At 42.4% G+C, this 19,010-nt stretch overlaps 1 protein-coding gene across 1 annotated transcript in view; it reads right to left on the bottom strand.

Moving 5' to 3' along the window:
* fto (FTO alpha-ketoglutarate dependent dioxygenase) overlaps positions 1 to 9,355 on the bottom strand; it is a 127,532-nt gene extending 118,177 nt beyond the window's left edge. Inside the window, exon 1 of the mRNA XM_079217360.1 lies at positions 9,298 to 9,355. Coding sequence (XP_079073486.1) covers positions 9,298 to 9,339 — 42 coding nt within the window. The 5' untranslated portion in view covers positions 9,340 to 9,355. The remainder of the gene's footprint in view (positions 1 to 9,297) is intronic.
* Positions 9,356 to 19,010: the final 9,655 nt, after the last annotated feature.

The raw sequence follows: 19,010 nt of genomic DNA on the forward strand, positions 1-19,010 counted from the left end.
GCCCCAAAACAAAATCTCCAAACTTTGGGAGTGTCAAGCTACTCAGGGATTAGTTCCTGCCAGGGTGCGCGTTTGTACTTTTAAATGAACGTGTGGTACTTCACGGCACCCGAGAGCTCACAGTGCGCTTGCTGCTTTTTATGCTTCTGTGGCTCACTCCACTTCAAACAGTCCTGCAACAAATGACAGTGGATGCCCTCTACATAACAGGGCCAGTGCAAGCATGACACAGGGGTTGACAACTGAACCCTCAAACTCCCTTACCCCTGCCACGGCGCGCGCACACACACACACACACACACACACACACACACACACACACACACACACACACACACACACACACACACACACACACACACACACACACACACACACACACACACACACAGCCCCGCAAACAGCCCCTCCTAACCCCTCCTTGTGTTTTTTTTTCTCTCTCCATCTCGCTGGAGACAACCCTCAATTCAGGACCGTTTTAGCCAGGCAAGTGGATGTGACCCGCTGCCCTCCAGTCAGGCTCATCTGAATAAACAGCGTTGAAGAAACAGGCAGAGGAGGGGAAAAAAAATCTGCCTACATTATGATAGGAAGAGAAGAGATCGGACTCAGCCATGGGGCTCTTTTCTTTATGCACGTTTGATCAAGTGCTTGACAGCGCCGGTGGATGGAATTACGGACTGTTGAACAAAAAAGTTGTGGTGTGGGTGTTAACTGTGAGTGTGCGAGTGTGCATGTTTGTGCACAGTTCCGTCTGGACAGCTGGGTTTCCGTGGCTTGACAGTGTTGGGCTTGTGACAAGCCTGCCGCGCCACAGCACCACATACAAAGCGCAACCCGCCCACCAGCCTTCGCGAGTCCGTCACTCAGGGCGGCCGAGGGAAGTGCCGTGAGAAGAGGTCAGACGTGGAGGAAAGAGGTGGGAGGAGAAGAGGACGAGGAAGAGGAGGAAGGAGGGAGGCCTGGTCAGGGGTTAAGTGTAGAGAAGACAGCAATGAAAGGCAACTGTCATGCACCAGTGCTCGCCCAGGAGCACCTGTCTCGAGAAGAACATGCAAAGTGTGCCGGTCACGTCCTGACAATACCCCCACTTTTCTACACACTCACACACACACGCACATGAACACACACAAGCTCACAGGAAAAGGCTGATGCTCCACCATTGGAAAGGCATCGCCTGTCTGACAGCATGCCAGTCAAGCTGTCGTTGGCTCCTTCGCATATGCAAGGAAAAGTTAGGCTGATGAAGAATAAAAACACACAGGGGCTCAGAGAGAGAAAAATCACTGAGACATGAACAGACTACCTGAAGTGAGGAGACACTTCTCAAAGACTTGATGCAGAGTAAATGCTGGAACGAACAGTACAAAAAGCTCCATGAAAGCGAATCCGGGATCACCAAGACACCTACTACAGACTGGAAGTCGGTGCGGTTACTAAAGTCCTCAGGTGGAAGCAGTTATCCAAAGCATGTAATGTCACAGGGATAAAACATGTGTTGGGTGTTCTATTAAATAGTATTAGAATCAGAATAATGACCAATGTTGTATTTGAGTGCTTTTGTTCGACATCATTACTCACCACACCCCATAAAGCAACACTGCTATTGTTCAATATCCTTGCTGTTGGTTTTACAAGTAGAAACTACCTGTGGTATTTGTTGTGTTTAGCAGGGGAAGCCATGTGTACCTCCAGCTGGCTAAGCTAATTGCAATGCCTGGCACAGGCTAAAAGGAGGCACCGCGTATGTTCAGCCTCTACGAAGCAATAAGCCAAACGGCAGGTATTTTTAACACACTTTCATTGCTCATGTTTATGGAAAGGAGCTTATGATGTACAAATTAACAGTTACTATTTACAGTGCCTCGTGAACCTGGTTTCCTGCAGCTTTTGTGAATGAAGGGTTTTGGACTTTCAATCGAAAGCAGATGTTGGGCAACACCTTGGCAGGAGGCCCTTTTACTTTATTGGAAAGGTGAGTCATTACAAAGGAAAATAAGTTCACAAATAAACAGCAAGCAGACTCATCTGTGTTCTGCGGAATGCTTCGCAGAGGTAAATCTTTTTATGAGAGTTAGCCAGAATTAGCAACAAGACTCCTTTCCAGCCCCAGAATAACTTCCGGCATTGGTTGTGCCTAACTAAATGTAAAGGTTTTCTCAGTTCCCTCACACAATGGTCATATCTTAATACAATTATGTAAATGATAGTTTTGAGTCAATGCTTTTGGGTCACATGAGGCCATTTCGACGACAAGCTTTGATGCATCGGAGTACAACTGTGTGAAAAGGGCCAAGACTCGGTTAGGGATTATGTTTATATATGTAAATACAGTATGTTGGTATAAGAGTAGCGTCATGTGTGCGTAGTGGTGTTTGGTCGAGCGACAGAGACAAAGGGAAGGCGGATGCGCTCACAGCAGTCAGCTGTTACCGATTGTTGCAGAGAAGAATGGTGCTCCTTCGGGAAGAATTACTGATAATGCTTGGAGACAGGTGTAACGGGCAGCTCAGCATTTTTTGTGACGAAAGACATTATCAATAGTTCTGTGTGTTACTTTGTGATGTAGTTCGAGTAAGAGTTCAGGGCACAGTTCCACACACATACTCACACACACACACAGAGATAGACCTGCAAAATGAAATGAAAATGTTTAGCTGCACTTGACAGATTTTTGGTTGTTGGTCGCACTTTGAAGCCCTGTATGGCCGGGCAGCATTAGACTTGCTTTGGAGTCTGATGCAATATCACCGATATCAATATTCCTTCCAATATCCATGGTGCTAATCAAGCCTATGGAAGATGTTTATAAACTTACTGTTTTTTAGCATTCACATAAACAGCACCCTCAACACACATAAGAGTGTGTGAATACTCACGCACGCACGCGCACACACACACACACATACACATACATACACACACACACACACACACACACACACACACACACACACACACACACACACACACACACACACACACACACACACACACACACACACACACACACACACACACACACACACACAGAAAGGGAAAATAACGACTAGCCCGGATCATAGCCTCGAGTGGCTAATGAACCCCCTGGAGACTCTTGCCTCTGTGTTGGAGTTGAGAGGGTCATTCCCATGTTTATTCAGCACATGTCCAATGAGCCACCACCATCTATTGATTGAACTGATTATTCTATGTCTCTCTTGTGACGGGACACATGCATGACAGATGAACCCTACTTGAGCGGGTCACATTTGATGTAATCTCATTGAATCTGACGCCTGATCTGGTCGCCCAGTTTGCATGAGCCACGTCGCGGCCTCTTGTGCGAATACGCTGACATCTGTGGCTAATGCCTCAACACTAATACGAGGTGCTCGGTAGGGGCTGTCAGACACGAAAGCTGTCAAGGGGTGTTTGGACAATCCTCGTGACTGCTTCCATAAGGGAAGCCCATCCAAGTGGTAAATGCCAAACACAGCAATACATACCCAGGTATTTGTACCTGAAGTGGTCTTTCACAAAATGTTTTTGAACGTTCAACCTTCAATATAATTTTTTTGTATTTGGATAGAGTGAAGGCTGCTAGAGGAAATCAAACTAAGCAGGATTGCACGGGTGTAAGACCTTCATACATTTATTTGACCTCATATCTGCAATCATCACTTATCATATCGTAGCCATCCAGTCAGAGGTGAGCAGATGGCAGTTGTTGCTTGGCGGAAACCTCTGCAGATGGCCCTTTTAGTTACAGTTTGACTCACTATGGCGTTCAATCCCCGAGCCACACCAAACTGTAATGCCAAGCATAAGCCTGTCTCTGTTTTTCCATTTAAATGTTTAGTAAGACCAAACGGCCTTGCAAGCACACATAGGAGTCCGTGACAGGCCATCTTAGCCACGTACCCGGAGATAATGCAGGCGGGGCCGTAAAAATTGATATCCTTCCAGATGCAAACCAAATGTAGACATCATGCACCTCTAAAATGTTATGCATTCAACACAGACCACTATAATAAAAAAAGGTGGGAGGAGGTGATGGAACGAGAAGCAGGGTTTCTCATATTGATCATGAGAAGCTAACCCAACACTTATGCAGGTGATAACAATGTCATAAACAGAGAACCATCTCATGGGGCATAAACACTAACCTGAAGTATCATTTTATCTCGAGGAACCAGCTCGCTCGTGTCACCAGTTGTAGAGCATATATAAAGCAAATGTAATAATGAAATTAGGGCTGTGCAGTATACCGATTTCAGATTTCTATACGGTATGAATTTTTCATATACCGTCATACCGGTGGCCACTCTTTGGCAGGCAACAACATTTAACGTTCACAGCTTGAAGCTGAGAGAGAGAGCAGCGGACTTACGTCTCAGGGATAGAACTTGACTCATGGTTTGAAAGAAATTACATTGTCAAAATGCATGCTGGGTAAAGCCCGCCCACTCAGTCAAACAGGAAGACTCTTCTTGTCTCATTAAATGTTGCTGCCTGCCGAAGAATGACAATAGTCGTTACGGCTATGCGCCACTAGTAGGACGGGTTATGAAATAACTACTTTCCCCTGGGTCCTAAATCCCTCCATGTTTAGCTTCCTAACACAACCTATGTACCAACGTACAAACAGCGGCGGCCCTTTTTGGCGTCAATAAATGAATGTGTACCGTGATATACCGTGAAACCGGCAGAATCTTACAAAATACCGTGATATGAATTTTTGGCCATACCTCCCAGCCCTAAATGAAATCAAAGATAAAGTGGAGAAAGACATACAACAATCAGTCCCATCATTCTATCAGTGACATCTTTGAAAATAAGACTCATCCTTCATCACTCTACTGCAGCGCTCCAAAATGAAGTTGGTTGATTAGTTGAATCTCTTTCTGTTAATACTAAAATATACACAAAAGACATTTAAATTATTTCGAAACGGAACAATAGCATAAAGTACGAGCAGTATTGTATACATGCAAACACATTACACATCTCCTTCCTTTCACAATAATACAAGTTATGAAATTATTGGACTAATTTAAAAGAGAAGCTTGACTGACTGAGTTGATCTGTAAACACCTCAGTCCAAATATATGAGCCAAAGATCAAACAGGCAAAACAAGGTAAAGACATGTAGAGGAAAAGCGTAGCGGCAGACTAATCAACCCCCTCGAACGCTCACATAGCAAATCAATGAAATACCTGAGGCCTTGGACCTGCACTATATTACACACCAACACTTCATATTCACTCATTGATTTTACTTTTCAGAATAGTATATCATTGAACTCCAATGGGAGCGAGAAATAGAGGCCGGGGCTGAGGTCAACCCTTGCGTGGACGGATGTTTGCACAATATTGATGGCGCAAGCAGAAAGAAATGACTAAATATCTGGATCAATAGCTAGTTTCCCTAGCCACGACAGGTTGTTCCAGATGGAAATTTATAAATACTTCTTTATGGCTACTGCAATGGCCCTAACGAACAGGGCTAAATGCCCCCCTTAAGGTAAACCCTTTGATTAGCCAGGGCCAGAGGTGACAAGTGGGGTCTGCTGATGCTACTATGCCACGCTTCCAACGGCCTGAGGATGCTAATGCACACAGGGGCCCAGTAAAGGGGCCACACATACGACAGGTCACAAGCCCCGGGCAAAGTGCTTTGTGCTATCTGACCCTCCCATTCATTTGTAATGATGATGGGCCCAGGCTACACCATTCTCGGTCATGTTCAAGTAATGCATACAAAATGAATAATTTAAGAAAATATTTTCTCACAGTTTACACATAAAACCACATTTATAATTGCAGTAATCAGAACTGCAACTGGTAGGTCCAGTATGGCTATGTCTAAAGAAACAAATGTGCAAGTGGAAGTCTCTAATTGTCAGCCAGATGAAGCAAGAATGAAATGTCGAGTTAAATATGTGGAGCTTTGAGTAATCAACTCATACCAATGTGCTGCTGCTGCTGTTGGCACAAGAACTGCCTGTTCTTATTTACAGCACGACACAATTACTGAGAACAACACCCAACCTCACAGCTTCCCCTGCTCCACAGCGACCAATGGGGCCATAAAGAGGGAGGAACCACATAATTGCCTGCTCTTTAATTAAATGAAAGCTATAAGGTTCATTTGCCTCCTTTTTTTTTTACACGTTGAACTGGCCAGCCCACTGCTGAAGACCTCCCAGACGCCATCCCTGCTTGGCCCTAAATCATGCCTGAATAAACTGCCCAGTGGGTCCCTGCTGGACACACAGTGGCCGCCCAGCAGCAAGGCCAGAGCAGGGCATGCGGTGGATCGACACCTAGCCAGCGATAAGTAATTCTGTAGAGGATTAGCAGCATGATAGCCTGATCAATACTGTGTGCTCAGGCCATTAGGAATGCAGCGAGGAAATGACCCCCTCCGGTAATAAAGCAGGGCATCTGGGTTCTCCTTCATTTGCCAGCTCCATTAGTGTAATGGTATCATTATCTGCCACAGCCGTATTTTTCTGAGCCTTGGCTTTTCCACAGTTCGGCCGGCGGGGGTCTGATGAAGCTGTGAGAGCCCCCATGCAGAGTGTTCCCCTTTCTGCCATTCTATACAGAGCCGAGGTGTAAATCTGGCTCTGTTGGAGCTTATGTGCTACCCTGCCTTAGGTATCCAAACCCATGTTTTATGTCAGCACCCAACACTATTTCTCCATTATTGGCTCATTAATAGAGCAAGCAGCATGTAGCTCGGGTTAAAAGGGAGAAAAAGATGGCCGGCAGAGCGCAAAGCTGCTGAATGTGCTGAATCCGACACCCCCCCTCTTGCTAAAACACCAGGCCTGACATGACAGGACGTCGGCATTAGTCGCCATAAATCGCTTCCTTTACACTAATTCACCAGCTAACATTTTGTGCGGGAGAATTGATTAACCATGGCTGGATGTGTGGCCACATAATCAGCTTTTACCTCGGTAGTTGTTAATTTAACAGAATTGCCAAGGGAAACACAAACCATTTTAATGAGTGTTCAGAAATTAAATACCCTAAACAGCTTGCACTAGGTGCCACAACCAGAGCAAAGCAATGAGGCTGATCTAAGCAATGGGCTGGGCTGAGCCCGGGACCTCACAACATCTGGTGACCCTGTGTGATCATTACTTAGTCTGCCGCTCACACACACACTTCCTGTTTCGACACAGCACTTTATACTTGTCATCACTGTCCAAATGGCAAGCTTGCATCAAAGACGGCATTAAAACATCGGGTTAAGGGACAGGGTCAGTGCCATTTTCACACTTGCCAAGGCATGAGTGAATTTTCATCCTGTGATGACAATACGGATAAAACATAATGAAATGTTTTCAGTTCATTAGGGTAAAAGGCCCGTTGAATGTTGCCACAGGATTTGAAAACCTATATGGCAATTACAAATAGACTGCAATTGTTGTAGTTGAAAATACGAAGAAAACAGTGTAACAGTCTAACAATGTCCTCTCGTCTAAGTAAAAATGTCATATTATTTTGGGTTATTTAATTTATATATGTGAATTAATGTGGATGGGGTGTGATTAACTCTCCCCAGGTGAAGATAGGCAAATGTCCTATTCTATTTCAAGAATATATATATATATCTATATATATATATATATATATATATATATATATATATATATAGATATATATATATATTTTTTTTTTTTTTTTTTTTTATTTATCTGTCAATGTGCTTTACTGAATTGCTTTGGTGGGATTTTCTCAGGAGATTGTGTATTCATTTGGCACTAATCTGATGGCGCTTGCATTCCCTAACTCAGAATGACAGTGGACTTACATATCGCATTGCAGACATTGCACAAACACACACACACACACACACACACACACACACACACACACACACACACACACACACACACTGGATAAGCACACATACATACTGGATAAGACAACCATCATATCCAAGTTATCATACTATCTGTATCATTATTATATTATTTTTTTAAGTGGCCAATTGGATGCAGCTCCTTCCCCGGCTTCTCTACAGTCATATAGTTGTTTTACAATTAGAATTCCTCTTGCTCATCCTTATATTTATCTAAAAAAGAAAGGAAGCTAAGCCATTAGGTCTGTGCAGTTCTGCCTGACTGCCTGAGGGCCAGCTGGAATGAGTTCTCTCTCTGAGCCGCTCATCTGGCCGCCATGGCTGCTTTCATAAACAGGAGGAACCACGTCTTACATAGTTTCACTGCTGTCTAACATGATCCAAACATATGTGCCCCGGCAGACGGCATCCAATTCAGGAGATAAGAGGAGGAACAGACAGAGAGGCAGACAGACAGTATGACTATAGGCGAAACACATCCCAGGATGCCTGCACACCAGAGCCCTTTCCTTCCTTTCCTTTAGTGTCTCAACAAACAGCAAAGTTTCGGTTATAGGCCACGGCATGTGAAAGCCTGAATAAGCCCAGGTCAGCACGAAACACTGCTTTAATGCACACCAGCACACATGACAGTTGGTGAGCATCGGTTGCATAGATGCACCCATCACTGTTCAACACCAAGTGCAAATACTCCTGCACACCTCCCTCTTATACCTTAGCAGGTTCTACAGCTGGTATATTTACAGTGCTTATTATTTTAAGAACAGTCATCACTACATTAGCCGATAACTTCCATCATTTATACTGTAGAACAGAGCACCAGCTAGCACCCACTGTGTCTATTGTGAAGCCTGAAGCAGCTGTGGGCTGCTGGCCTGGCACCATACCAAATCTAAAATACCCTCCACACTAACTTGACCACTTGTTTTTACTGTTGCACGAGGCTCTTCCCTTGCTACTCGACTATTAACACTTGATTCCCTGTTCGTTCCTCACACCAGACTTTGTTTTTGTATCTTTTTTATTAAATGTTGATAACTACAACCTAAAGAGTAGTTCTGAGTTGAAGATTTATTTATTTATTTTTTACAAATAACGTTATCCTACGAACTGTGATTCATACCGTGTTATCAGTTTCTATGGGACGTGGTCCAAGACATAGTTATCCCCGCAAGCTACAGCTTCTTCTCGGCAGTGTATTTAGGTGATAAAGCAAACCGTTTTAATGTAACTGTAGTTCTTCATTGTGGAAGACTGTGGGGGAAAATGGAAAACACAATAAAGGAAACAGGCATGGTGAGGTATGCGCTGACATTCGAGGCTTTCTAGCCTTTCAAATGCAGCCAGCGGCATCGCAAACGGAGCATTAGATATTCAACGAGAAACAGGGCGTACAAAAATATGCCAGACCTAATGGAGAAAAACGCTATCAATACCTTTCTTCTCTTCTCCCCCTCACTGTCACCCGATCTTTTCATGTTCCGGACTTGTGTTTACACACTGCCTCGCTTTCATTCGAGGCGACGTTGGTTCTTGTAGTACACGAATACATGGTATTTCATAATATTCTCATATTACAAACGGCACACGCAAGTGCAGTCTTTGTGTTATTTCAGTCGGAGCCCAGTCGTCAATATTTTCAGTGTAAAATGTTTTTTCGTGAAAAGATTCTTGAGGGAGCTGCAAAACGCTTTACGATGAGAACTACAAGTCCCAGAGTGAGCGCGTGCTCGCGCCGGAAGCAGCTGTCGGAGGCTCTAGAGAGGTTGCACTGCGCAGATGTACTGCGCAGATGCAGCTCAGGTACAGATCTACAAATTATCCATCGGCCAGTTAGATAGTTTAAAAGCAGTGATTTATAAATTGTACAGCCCTTAAAATGTCTGTGACATGACATTTTTTTTAAATATATTCAAAAGCAAAACCAACAACTACTACCGCACACTATTAGTATGATTATTATTGTTGTTGTTAGATTAGCTTAGATTAGATATTCCTTTATTAGTCCCGCAGTGGGGAAATTTGCAGGATTACAGCAGCAAACAGGTAAAGTGCACACAAGAGACATAGTACAAAATCAAAACAAATGATATAAATAATAAACGGTAGAAAACAGTAAATAAAAATCTACAATACTGAATTATATGAGCAGAGAGGAAGTACTGCTTGTTGTTGTTGTTGTTGTTGTTGTTGTTGTTGTTGTTGTTGTTGTTGTATATGTGGTAGCAGTGTAGGTAGTAGTACTGTAGTAGTTCATTTTTTTTTAAAAACTGTTTTATATGTAGAAAAATCCAAAATATCCTCTTCAAAATATCCTGGTCTTCCACATGAATATTCCATATGCTTCCCCCTTTTTGTAATGAAAAGCAGTTCCACTTTCATCTCAGACTATGTGTAAAAATAGCAATCATGCTTTGAACATGCTCCAGTTCAACTCCCGCCAACTTTCTTTCAACTCTTGCATGCATCTCAAATCCAGGTGCTGTTCTGCCGGTGTGGGCTTCAACCACGTCAGCCCTTTTCAACTCACTGCTGATCATGAAAGTGCACTGTAAATGCACGGCGTCCATGTGGCTGCCTTTATGTATCACCCACAGTTGACGTACCCTCCGAGAGTTCATCCTCATAACATGTTTTGAATAGTGCTGAAATGTGTTCTGTCCATTGTTCCTATCAAAGCACATGTGAAATAGTTTCACGGATGGAGCAGCGGTGGTGGTGGGAGGGTGATGCAGGGGCGGATTGCAGGGGTCTGAAACACCTGCTACATATTACCATTACAGACTTTGATCAGTGTCTTCATTAGTTTCCTTTGTAATCTCTTTTCTTTTATGGTAGAGCTGACCCAAGTTAGCCGGGTACAATGATTTAATGCACATGTTTCTTTCACCTGTCTTGTAAAATGCTCACAAGCTCTCCCACTTTCAAAGCCGTCGGTGTCTCTGGTATCCCTTACTAATAAACGGAGGGGGATTCTTTTGATTCCTATTTATAACCTACATTTCCTCTCTTCTGTTCTGGTCTTCCAAAGGGAGTCTATGCTTGAAAAATATCCGTGGAGTCATTTTGTGAAAACTAGATCCATGTGCTTGCGTATATATTTTTTTTACATGAACATATGTCAGCCTGTAGTGTCATTTTAGAGCTACTATCGTGGAAAACAAATCGTATGATGTCGTAAATAATATATTTTTTTTATCTTCTAATGTCAAAATCTGCCTTCATCCAAACCTCCATCACCCCGATCCATCATTACACTATGTTCCTTTTGTGCGTCAAACTATCATTCACATATTCCCACTGTCAATCATCTTTATGGTATAACATTTCAAGTAACAGAGGCTTCCCTGCCAGACTGTCAGATCTGGGGCTCTTCCAGTGAACATAATGTATAGGCCCTTTAATGGCAGACAGGCCACTTACCTTGTCCAAAAAACCTGCAGTTGCTTGGTTTTTAAATCCATCACTGGTGGCCCGTTGGTGGGATGGTGTGGACGTCCTCACAGCCCACATGGCTGAAGAATCATATTTTCACATTGGGCCCTATTAAACTTGTATAAAGTATATAGACCATTTAAATCATGTAGTTTAATTCTTAGGGTTTGGTGCAATCATTTCAGTGCCAGGGTAGAGGGAATTGCTTTAATCACAATTAGATGCATTGCTTTAAAAATACAATTGAATACATCGACAAGTTACATTAAAAAAAACTTAATGCATTCATGAGACAGAAAAGCACATTAATCTGAAGGAATGTGTAGACATTACACATTGATTTGCTTTCACTCAGAGAGTCAAATGAGAAGTTTACTACCATTCTCTGACATTAAAGCAGTATCAATCTCCCCTTTACTGTAACCCTAAGCAAGAAAACTAGAAACATATTTCCCAAAATGCCAAGCTTTTTTTGGGCTGTTAAAATCATTTTTAAATTCTCACCACACCATTCAAACCATAAACACAATCTATGTGTTACTTTAGCAACACGTCAAACTATCGTTCATGTGTTCTCACTGTCAATCATTGTGATGGAGAACATGTCAAAGAGAAGAAAGTTCTGTGGATCTTTTTTCCCCTCCGCTGGTTAGAAAAGAGACTCTGGGAACAATCATAATGTACAGGTTTTTTACGTGGAGACAAGCCAATTACCTTCTTCAACAATGCCTGTCATTTGTCCCACAGTGAATCAGGCTCTAAAACAGGCACCTCTCCTCTCATGTCCGACCTGTGGAGTTCAGCACAAGGCAAGGTCACCCCTGTACACACTCTAATGTGGTTTTGTATGGGCTGGGGGGGGGGTCACTTTGAACTTCGTATATCATCATATTGCCTTTTCAACTGGTCTGGCCAATGTGGTTGCGCTCACGATGGCGGTATGTTTTCTGTTATTGGGCATTGCATTAGATCCGGATGACCCTTTGCCATGGCTCCTTTATGTGATATAATGAGCGACAAAAAAAAGCCGGGGAAGAATAAAAGATGAGAAGTGCTGCACGGTGCCAGAATGTACTAAAGAACTGTAAAGGAAGACAGAGACCATTGTGTTGCGTCTGTATTAAAACCAGAGCCTGCAGACCCACAATCATCTCTCCCCCATGCTTCAAGCTATTGTATGACCTGAAAAATCTGAAGTACAAGAGACAGGCCTCTTTGTGGATAATTATTTCTTTCCGATGCAGAAATTTCGATTGGGCCACCTAGATTGTATTATTAGTTCATCAAGTTAAGCCGCGGTTTCTGTATGAAAGAGAGGAAGTACTACTGGGAAAAGGGAAAACAACACAGTCAAGCTTTGTCCTGCACCACACGGGTCCTCTGGTGAAGGTACTGTTAAGAGCTGTAAACAACATTTTATAGTCACCACAATTTCAGCCAGAGATTAACCTCAGTATATTGTGGTGCCTCTGTGAAGACGAGCTCTTTTTTTTAAATTTGTACTCATATCCAATGAGCATATGGAGCAAGTATGTGCTTGCTAACCTTTAATGCTAGGAAACTGTTATTTGTCAGTGCTATAAAGCAGATTGCTGCCCAGTGGTTTCAATTAACATCAAAGAGCACTTCACAGGCAGTAATAGTTATATCAAAACCTGAAATGTATTATTTAGGTTATGTGCTGGAGTCCGCCAACCGATTATGTCCTCGTTCAAAAGAGGGTTTTCTTTTCTTTCAGACTTTTTCCATTCCATGTACTCCGCCGCCTTCGCCTTGTTTCTTTGAAGCACCACCACATCACTCCTGTACGGTCTCTTTGTAGCACCAGGGTACCTGTGTAGCTCACACCCGGTGGCCTATTAGTTACAGGGCATAAAAAGTGGCACTACAATTGTGATGCGAAAGATTAAAAGTTCTTTGTAGCTAAGTGGGTAGATTTTGACAATTGCATAATTCTCCCAGGTTTTTGCAATCCATTTCTGGTGCAAAAAGGTGCAAAGTAGGCGTTCTGAGTTCGAGGAGTGTTGCCTCTTTAAATCCACTCTTTCATCTGTGTTACCACATGTACATTCTATTACCTTGGTCTTTCTATGCAACAACACGCTCGCTCACAAATGGTATAACATATGGTGATACTTTACATTTCGATTGCACTGAAGAGCCCATTTAACTATAGTACATTTTAAATCAGTAAGTATTTAGCAGCAGGTCAATAAATATAAATAAATAAATGCCTAAATGGTCAAAAATAACAGGGTTGAAATTGGAGTTTGTCGACATCGTGGTGCAGGGTCACTTGTATTTGACAAGTTGGAAGAGAGACAGGTTTGTGACCCTTTTTGCACTTTTTGTGTGACGAGTAATACCTACAGTAACTAAATCTGGATGTCACAACTTAGCAGAGGCACAGTAATCGTTGTTGTTATCCGGCGTTGGGTCACTCCTTTCACTATGGAGGAAGTTATATTACATTTTTCTGATTTGTTATTGTGTCACGCTTCAGTTTTTAGCTTAACACCTTTTTATGTTATCCGTTATTTACAACTTGTTTGGATGTTGGTGCTTTCTGCCAATATAGTCCCAAATGATAACAGGATTTTTGTGGTGCATGAACAAAGTGCTGCTTTGACAAGTTAAAATAGGCCACTTTCTTTTTAAATTGCCCAAGAATCATACCTGTGACTGTTTTGACTAATCTGGATTGTTTAGTATCTCAAACATCAGTTTGCAGTGAAAAAAATTGCCCAACCCGAGTAGAACCTGCTGTCCAGCTAATATAACTCCTTTTCTTTAATTCTCAGTGAAAATAATTGTTTCTTGCCACAATGAAAGCTCTTCAGGAACAGAAGTTATTTATTGCCTCGAGCCCTTAGCTAGAATATCGTTAAAACCTTTGCAACCCCATGGCCGAGGCTTAAAATGCACAGAGGGGCCCTTAAAAGGGCTCAAAAAGTACATACACCATTCAATACATGTTGATTAAGCCTCAATAAATGATTGTATAGCACCGCAGGAAAGAGCCCTTTGGTTAGCGAACAGAAAGAGCGTGCAGCCTTAGTCTAAGATGTGGTACACCTCCTTGCCTGGGATCACTTCCAGACACCGAAAGAAGGAAGCGCTTTGCTATTGCTGTGATTTGAATACCATGATCACTGAGCACTTTTATAAGAAACCCATTAAAAGTGAGGTTTTGACATACAAAAGAGCCCCTTTTTAAATCTCACGCACAATGTCAAGGCTGAAAGGCGTTATAAAACTCCATACGGGAGCATACATCCTATGTGTGTGTCCTTGCCTTCGCACACCATCAGGAGGGAATATCTTTTGTAGAGGCAGAGATGACCCGTTTTCTGGAGAAGCCTGCGCCCTATCGCTCAGCACCACGCTGCAGATTAATCGCTCATTTGTTCAGCACGATACAATCACCCAGGACCGGACTTAACTTTTAACAAAGACGTCTGACTGCAATATGCTGATATGTCAAAATACTCCACGATCGAAGAAAATAAGTCGTTTTGAATGGGACTAGCTGAGGTGGACACAATGGCCCAGTGTGACCCCCTCGCTCCACCTGCTCTTGACAGTGTTTATAAAGTGCCAACTCCTCTCATTAGCGCTCCTACAACCCCAGAGTTATAGCAGCCGTGCAGATCAAATGCAGCCTGAGTGAACAATGGCTGAAATGGCATCAATATTATATGTAACAGTTCACGAATATTGGGAAAGATTTCTTTGATGGGTACTGTTTTACATTAGAGGCTTTTTATTACGGCTTCTCTGGTCTTTAATGTGCATGTTTTCCCCTTGAGTCAGTGCTACCACGTTTAGGTCTTGTTGTGTGACCTGTCGCTGAATTCAGACGCACATACGGCGCACAGACGACAGTGTTAGTACACACTCCGGACATATATTGGTAGTGCTTTAGGAAAATAACAGTCAGGGGTCTTTTCATGTTCAGATCAAAGTTCCTTCATGGTTCATAAAAATCTATTCTATTCTCAGCTATTTTCACTGGAGCATTGATTCTACACACACATTGATTGAGTTAATAGGCCCATTTGTTACTAATAAGTGTTAAAAGTGTATGCTGATGAAAGTCCTCAAGAATTCCTCTGACAGCCCAAACTGTACCCAAACCCACCTGCAGCCTCACCACTGACATAGACACTGAAACGTGTTTATTTATCCATGCACATTTCTCCTCATTTCCAAATGAGTTGACATTGCGGAGCGTGCCGATGGTGACAGGTACAGTTAACACTGGCTGAAAAGTTTAAATCACACCCAACTTCCTGTATACAGATCTTTTAACCTTCTCTTGTAGGCCGCCTTCACGTGTAATTACTGTCCAGTCATTTGAATGACAGGCTGGTTTATAGCAGGACATTAGTTTACACTCCTCTCCCCAGCCCACCCTCAAAGGTTAAATTGAGTACTGTAGTTGGTAGAAAGTGTGTCACATAAATTCAGCCTTTTTCTGTTTGCTTTTTTTAAACTAGTTTCCAGCGTTCCTCTTCTTTTCTTTCCCCTCTCCTGAAGGGATTTAGTGTAAAGGCACTATTTGTCATCGTTGCAAAATCGATGAACTGATTTCAATTCCGCAATAAATATGTTTTAACTGCAAAACCCGAGTTACACATGGTCAAGTCATTTTTTTCAAGACTGTTAGTCCATTTCGTCAACTGGCCAGACTGAGATGTACCTGTGCTTTGTGAAGGAGGGGGACTCAGATTATATGTAATGTAGCTATAATTCTCTGAGTAGTATTGAAAGTCCTCTGGACACAGTGCCTCATGTGTTTGCATGTCTGTTTGGTTTGGCCAGAAACTGACATCAGCTTCTGGTTATTCAGAACCCATTAGATGCTTTGATCCCAAATGGGCCTTGTTTCCATTCGGTGAAAATAGCGTTCCGTATTTGTGCTGCGGTACATGGACTGGACCTCTGTGATTTGTTTCTACGTGTCAAATATTATGTCTCGCATGTCATTGTAAGACACCAAGGATTGCAGTCAACTTCATTATCCCTCCCTGTGTTCTTGTTCTCATTATCACCAGCATCAATAACTGATTCCACTGCTGAAATATGATAACTAATGATTAGCTGTTTTGGGAACATTAGTCCCTCAGGGAGTTTCTGAGTATTGTAGGATAATTCATAATGCCTGTCCATTGATCATCTCTCTGAGACAGATTCACCGCACTGTGTGTAATCGCTGATGTTTTGGTGATGTCACCGTGTCCGACTAACATCCTGTCCTCTGGAAATCTGTATACCATTCATCACAGAAGTACCACACACCTAGAGGAAATACTTTCCATGCAACTCTGACACAAAAGCAGCATTGAGTCGAAGTTTGAAGCCATTGAACAATTCTGCAAATGATGTTGTTTTGTGTTAATTAGACGATGTGGACTGCCTCGCTATAGGCTAAGGACAAGCAACTGCCAATGTTTTAAAAAAAAAACACAGCTTTTTTACACATGTAGCTCATACATGTCACAGAGCCAAGTCCCCATTTCAACAGCGTGTCAAAGGCGTCTCTGGACCGCATCCCGAGCTCTTTGCTTGTTTGTCTTTTGTGAAAAAGGACAACTACCCCGGCAGTGCCAAAGCACCCGAGGCTCTTTGATATGTGAAAGCCTAACAGTGGGACGGCTCCCTGCTCAGCTGGTACGCAGATGTGTGTGTATGAGAGCGAGTGTGTAGGGGTAGCCCGCTGTCTGAACCGAACACAGATTAGTGACTCCTTTTTTTTATTCCTAATAAATAAACCCCAGTGCATGCTGGGTTATGTGTGAGGGGAAAATAACATGCCACTGGCCAATCAGAAGCAGGTGGTAGGGCTTGGTGGCTTCAGACCCTGCAGCTCTTATCATAAAACAACTGCACTTTTAACTTTAATTGTACTTGTGGATAGATTTTGAGGTTTGGGTTAGAAGTGTTTTATTACTTCGGACTGGAATCAAAGCAACAGAAATGTAATTATGTTAAAAGCAGGCAACAATTTTGTTGTAATGGACGGTGGCCAAGTTTCAGGCTGAACTCACTGATAAGGGGACTGCCACAAACAAAAAGTGGGAAACAGAAGGTTTGCTGTTTGGAAAGTACATTTACTCAAGTAAACACTTCAGTACCATTCTGTTCCTGTATATTATTGGAGTGTTTTCAATTGTGCTGATTAATACTTAAATGTTGCATGTTGTACTCCTCTACATATATCTGGCAGTTATAGTTACTACTTATTGCAGATTTAGATTTTACATTCAAAACAAATGATCAGACTATAAAATAAAATACAAATTTTAGATAAACACAGCAGTAGATAAAGTAGTTAAAATAAGCTAAATTTTGACATCTTCAAACATTAAAGCATCCAATTATTAATCCAATAATATAGTATCAAAAACTATACCACTGATTAAAAAAGTACTTTTCATTTTGATACTATGACATTTTGGCTGACCTTTAACATAAGTGTGAATGTAGGAGTTGTATTTATAATGGAGTATTTATACACTGGGGGTAGTGATATTTGGTAGTGATATATACTTCACAACGTAAGGCAAAAAAGTATATGGCAGTATTTTTTTCAAGGATTTCTTGCTATGAGCCTTTATTTTCTTTATTAGAGATAACACTTTGTGTCTGTAAAGACCAAAAAATACCACCCAAAAAGAGTTAAAAGTCCCATTCCAGTCAGACCTCACAATATAAATATGTACATTTGTTTTTATTTACGGTAAAGAGTTTTGCGTTCAGGAGGTTTTATGATGCACAAATATTTCCAAATGTTCTTTTCTGGTTGGCGCGACAGTTTTCACGAGTTTAATTTGGAAGAGTTTTTTGTGGTCCTTTGTGTAACATGTCAGTCGTCAGTTGATGCACAAAATAACATCTGCACGGCAAGTGACAGTCCAGTTGGAGCAGTCAGAAACACACTTGTAGCCGCACACACAGGCACCTCTCCTACTGTACATATACTTCCTGTGCACTCCATCTTTAAAACGGTGGGTGTTAATCCATAAACTGTCTATAGTGAACTGTTGAAATAGGCCATAGGTAGATCTCTGTGTGATGTTCTCGGCTGGGGTTCGGGGCTGATGGCCTCCAGTGGGCTTTTTCTCTGAACGTAGTGGGGGAGATTATGATGAAAGGAGCAGAGAATGAGATGACACACCCTGTCTCCATAATTCGCTGCTTCATCATGAACAGAGGCATTAAGCGCCCCCTTTTTTTCTCTCCGGAGAATCGTACATGTCACACCGCACAGTGCCTCTATATGAGTCAGTCACCTCAGGTGTTTCGCACGCACATCAGCGGAGGCATGGCATGTCTTCAGATTACTTCATCCACGGCGTCTGAGATCACAGGGAAAAAGATATGATTGATAATGCTGAGCTTCACTTCGTGGTGGAATTTCCCTCACCACTAAAGAAGTAGGTGCTACTGCGCCTTTAGGATCGTCCAACCCACAATTTCAATGGAGAGTTTTCATGTTTCTTTGTTTCAGTGCTGAAACCGAAGCTTTCTTACCCGACTTAGTCGAATCAAACTCTTGGGAAAAACCGATGTGTGCTTTACTTAGTCGCGCATTGCTACATTTTCACATTGGTTTGCTCACTCTAATATAATGTCTGAGAGCCATCCTAAAAGGTGCAGTCTGGCCCACAAAGCTCAAATTAACACCTAAACCATATGTTGCTAAACTGGT

The sequence above is a fragment of the Taurulus bubalis genome (genome assembly GCF_910589615.1).
Source record: "Taurulus bubalis genome assembly, chromosome: 4".
Classification (NCBI taxonomy): domain Eukaryota; kingdom Metazoa; phylum Chordata; class Actinopteri; order Perciformes; family Cottidae; genus Taurulus; species Taurulus bubalis.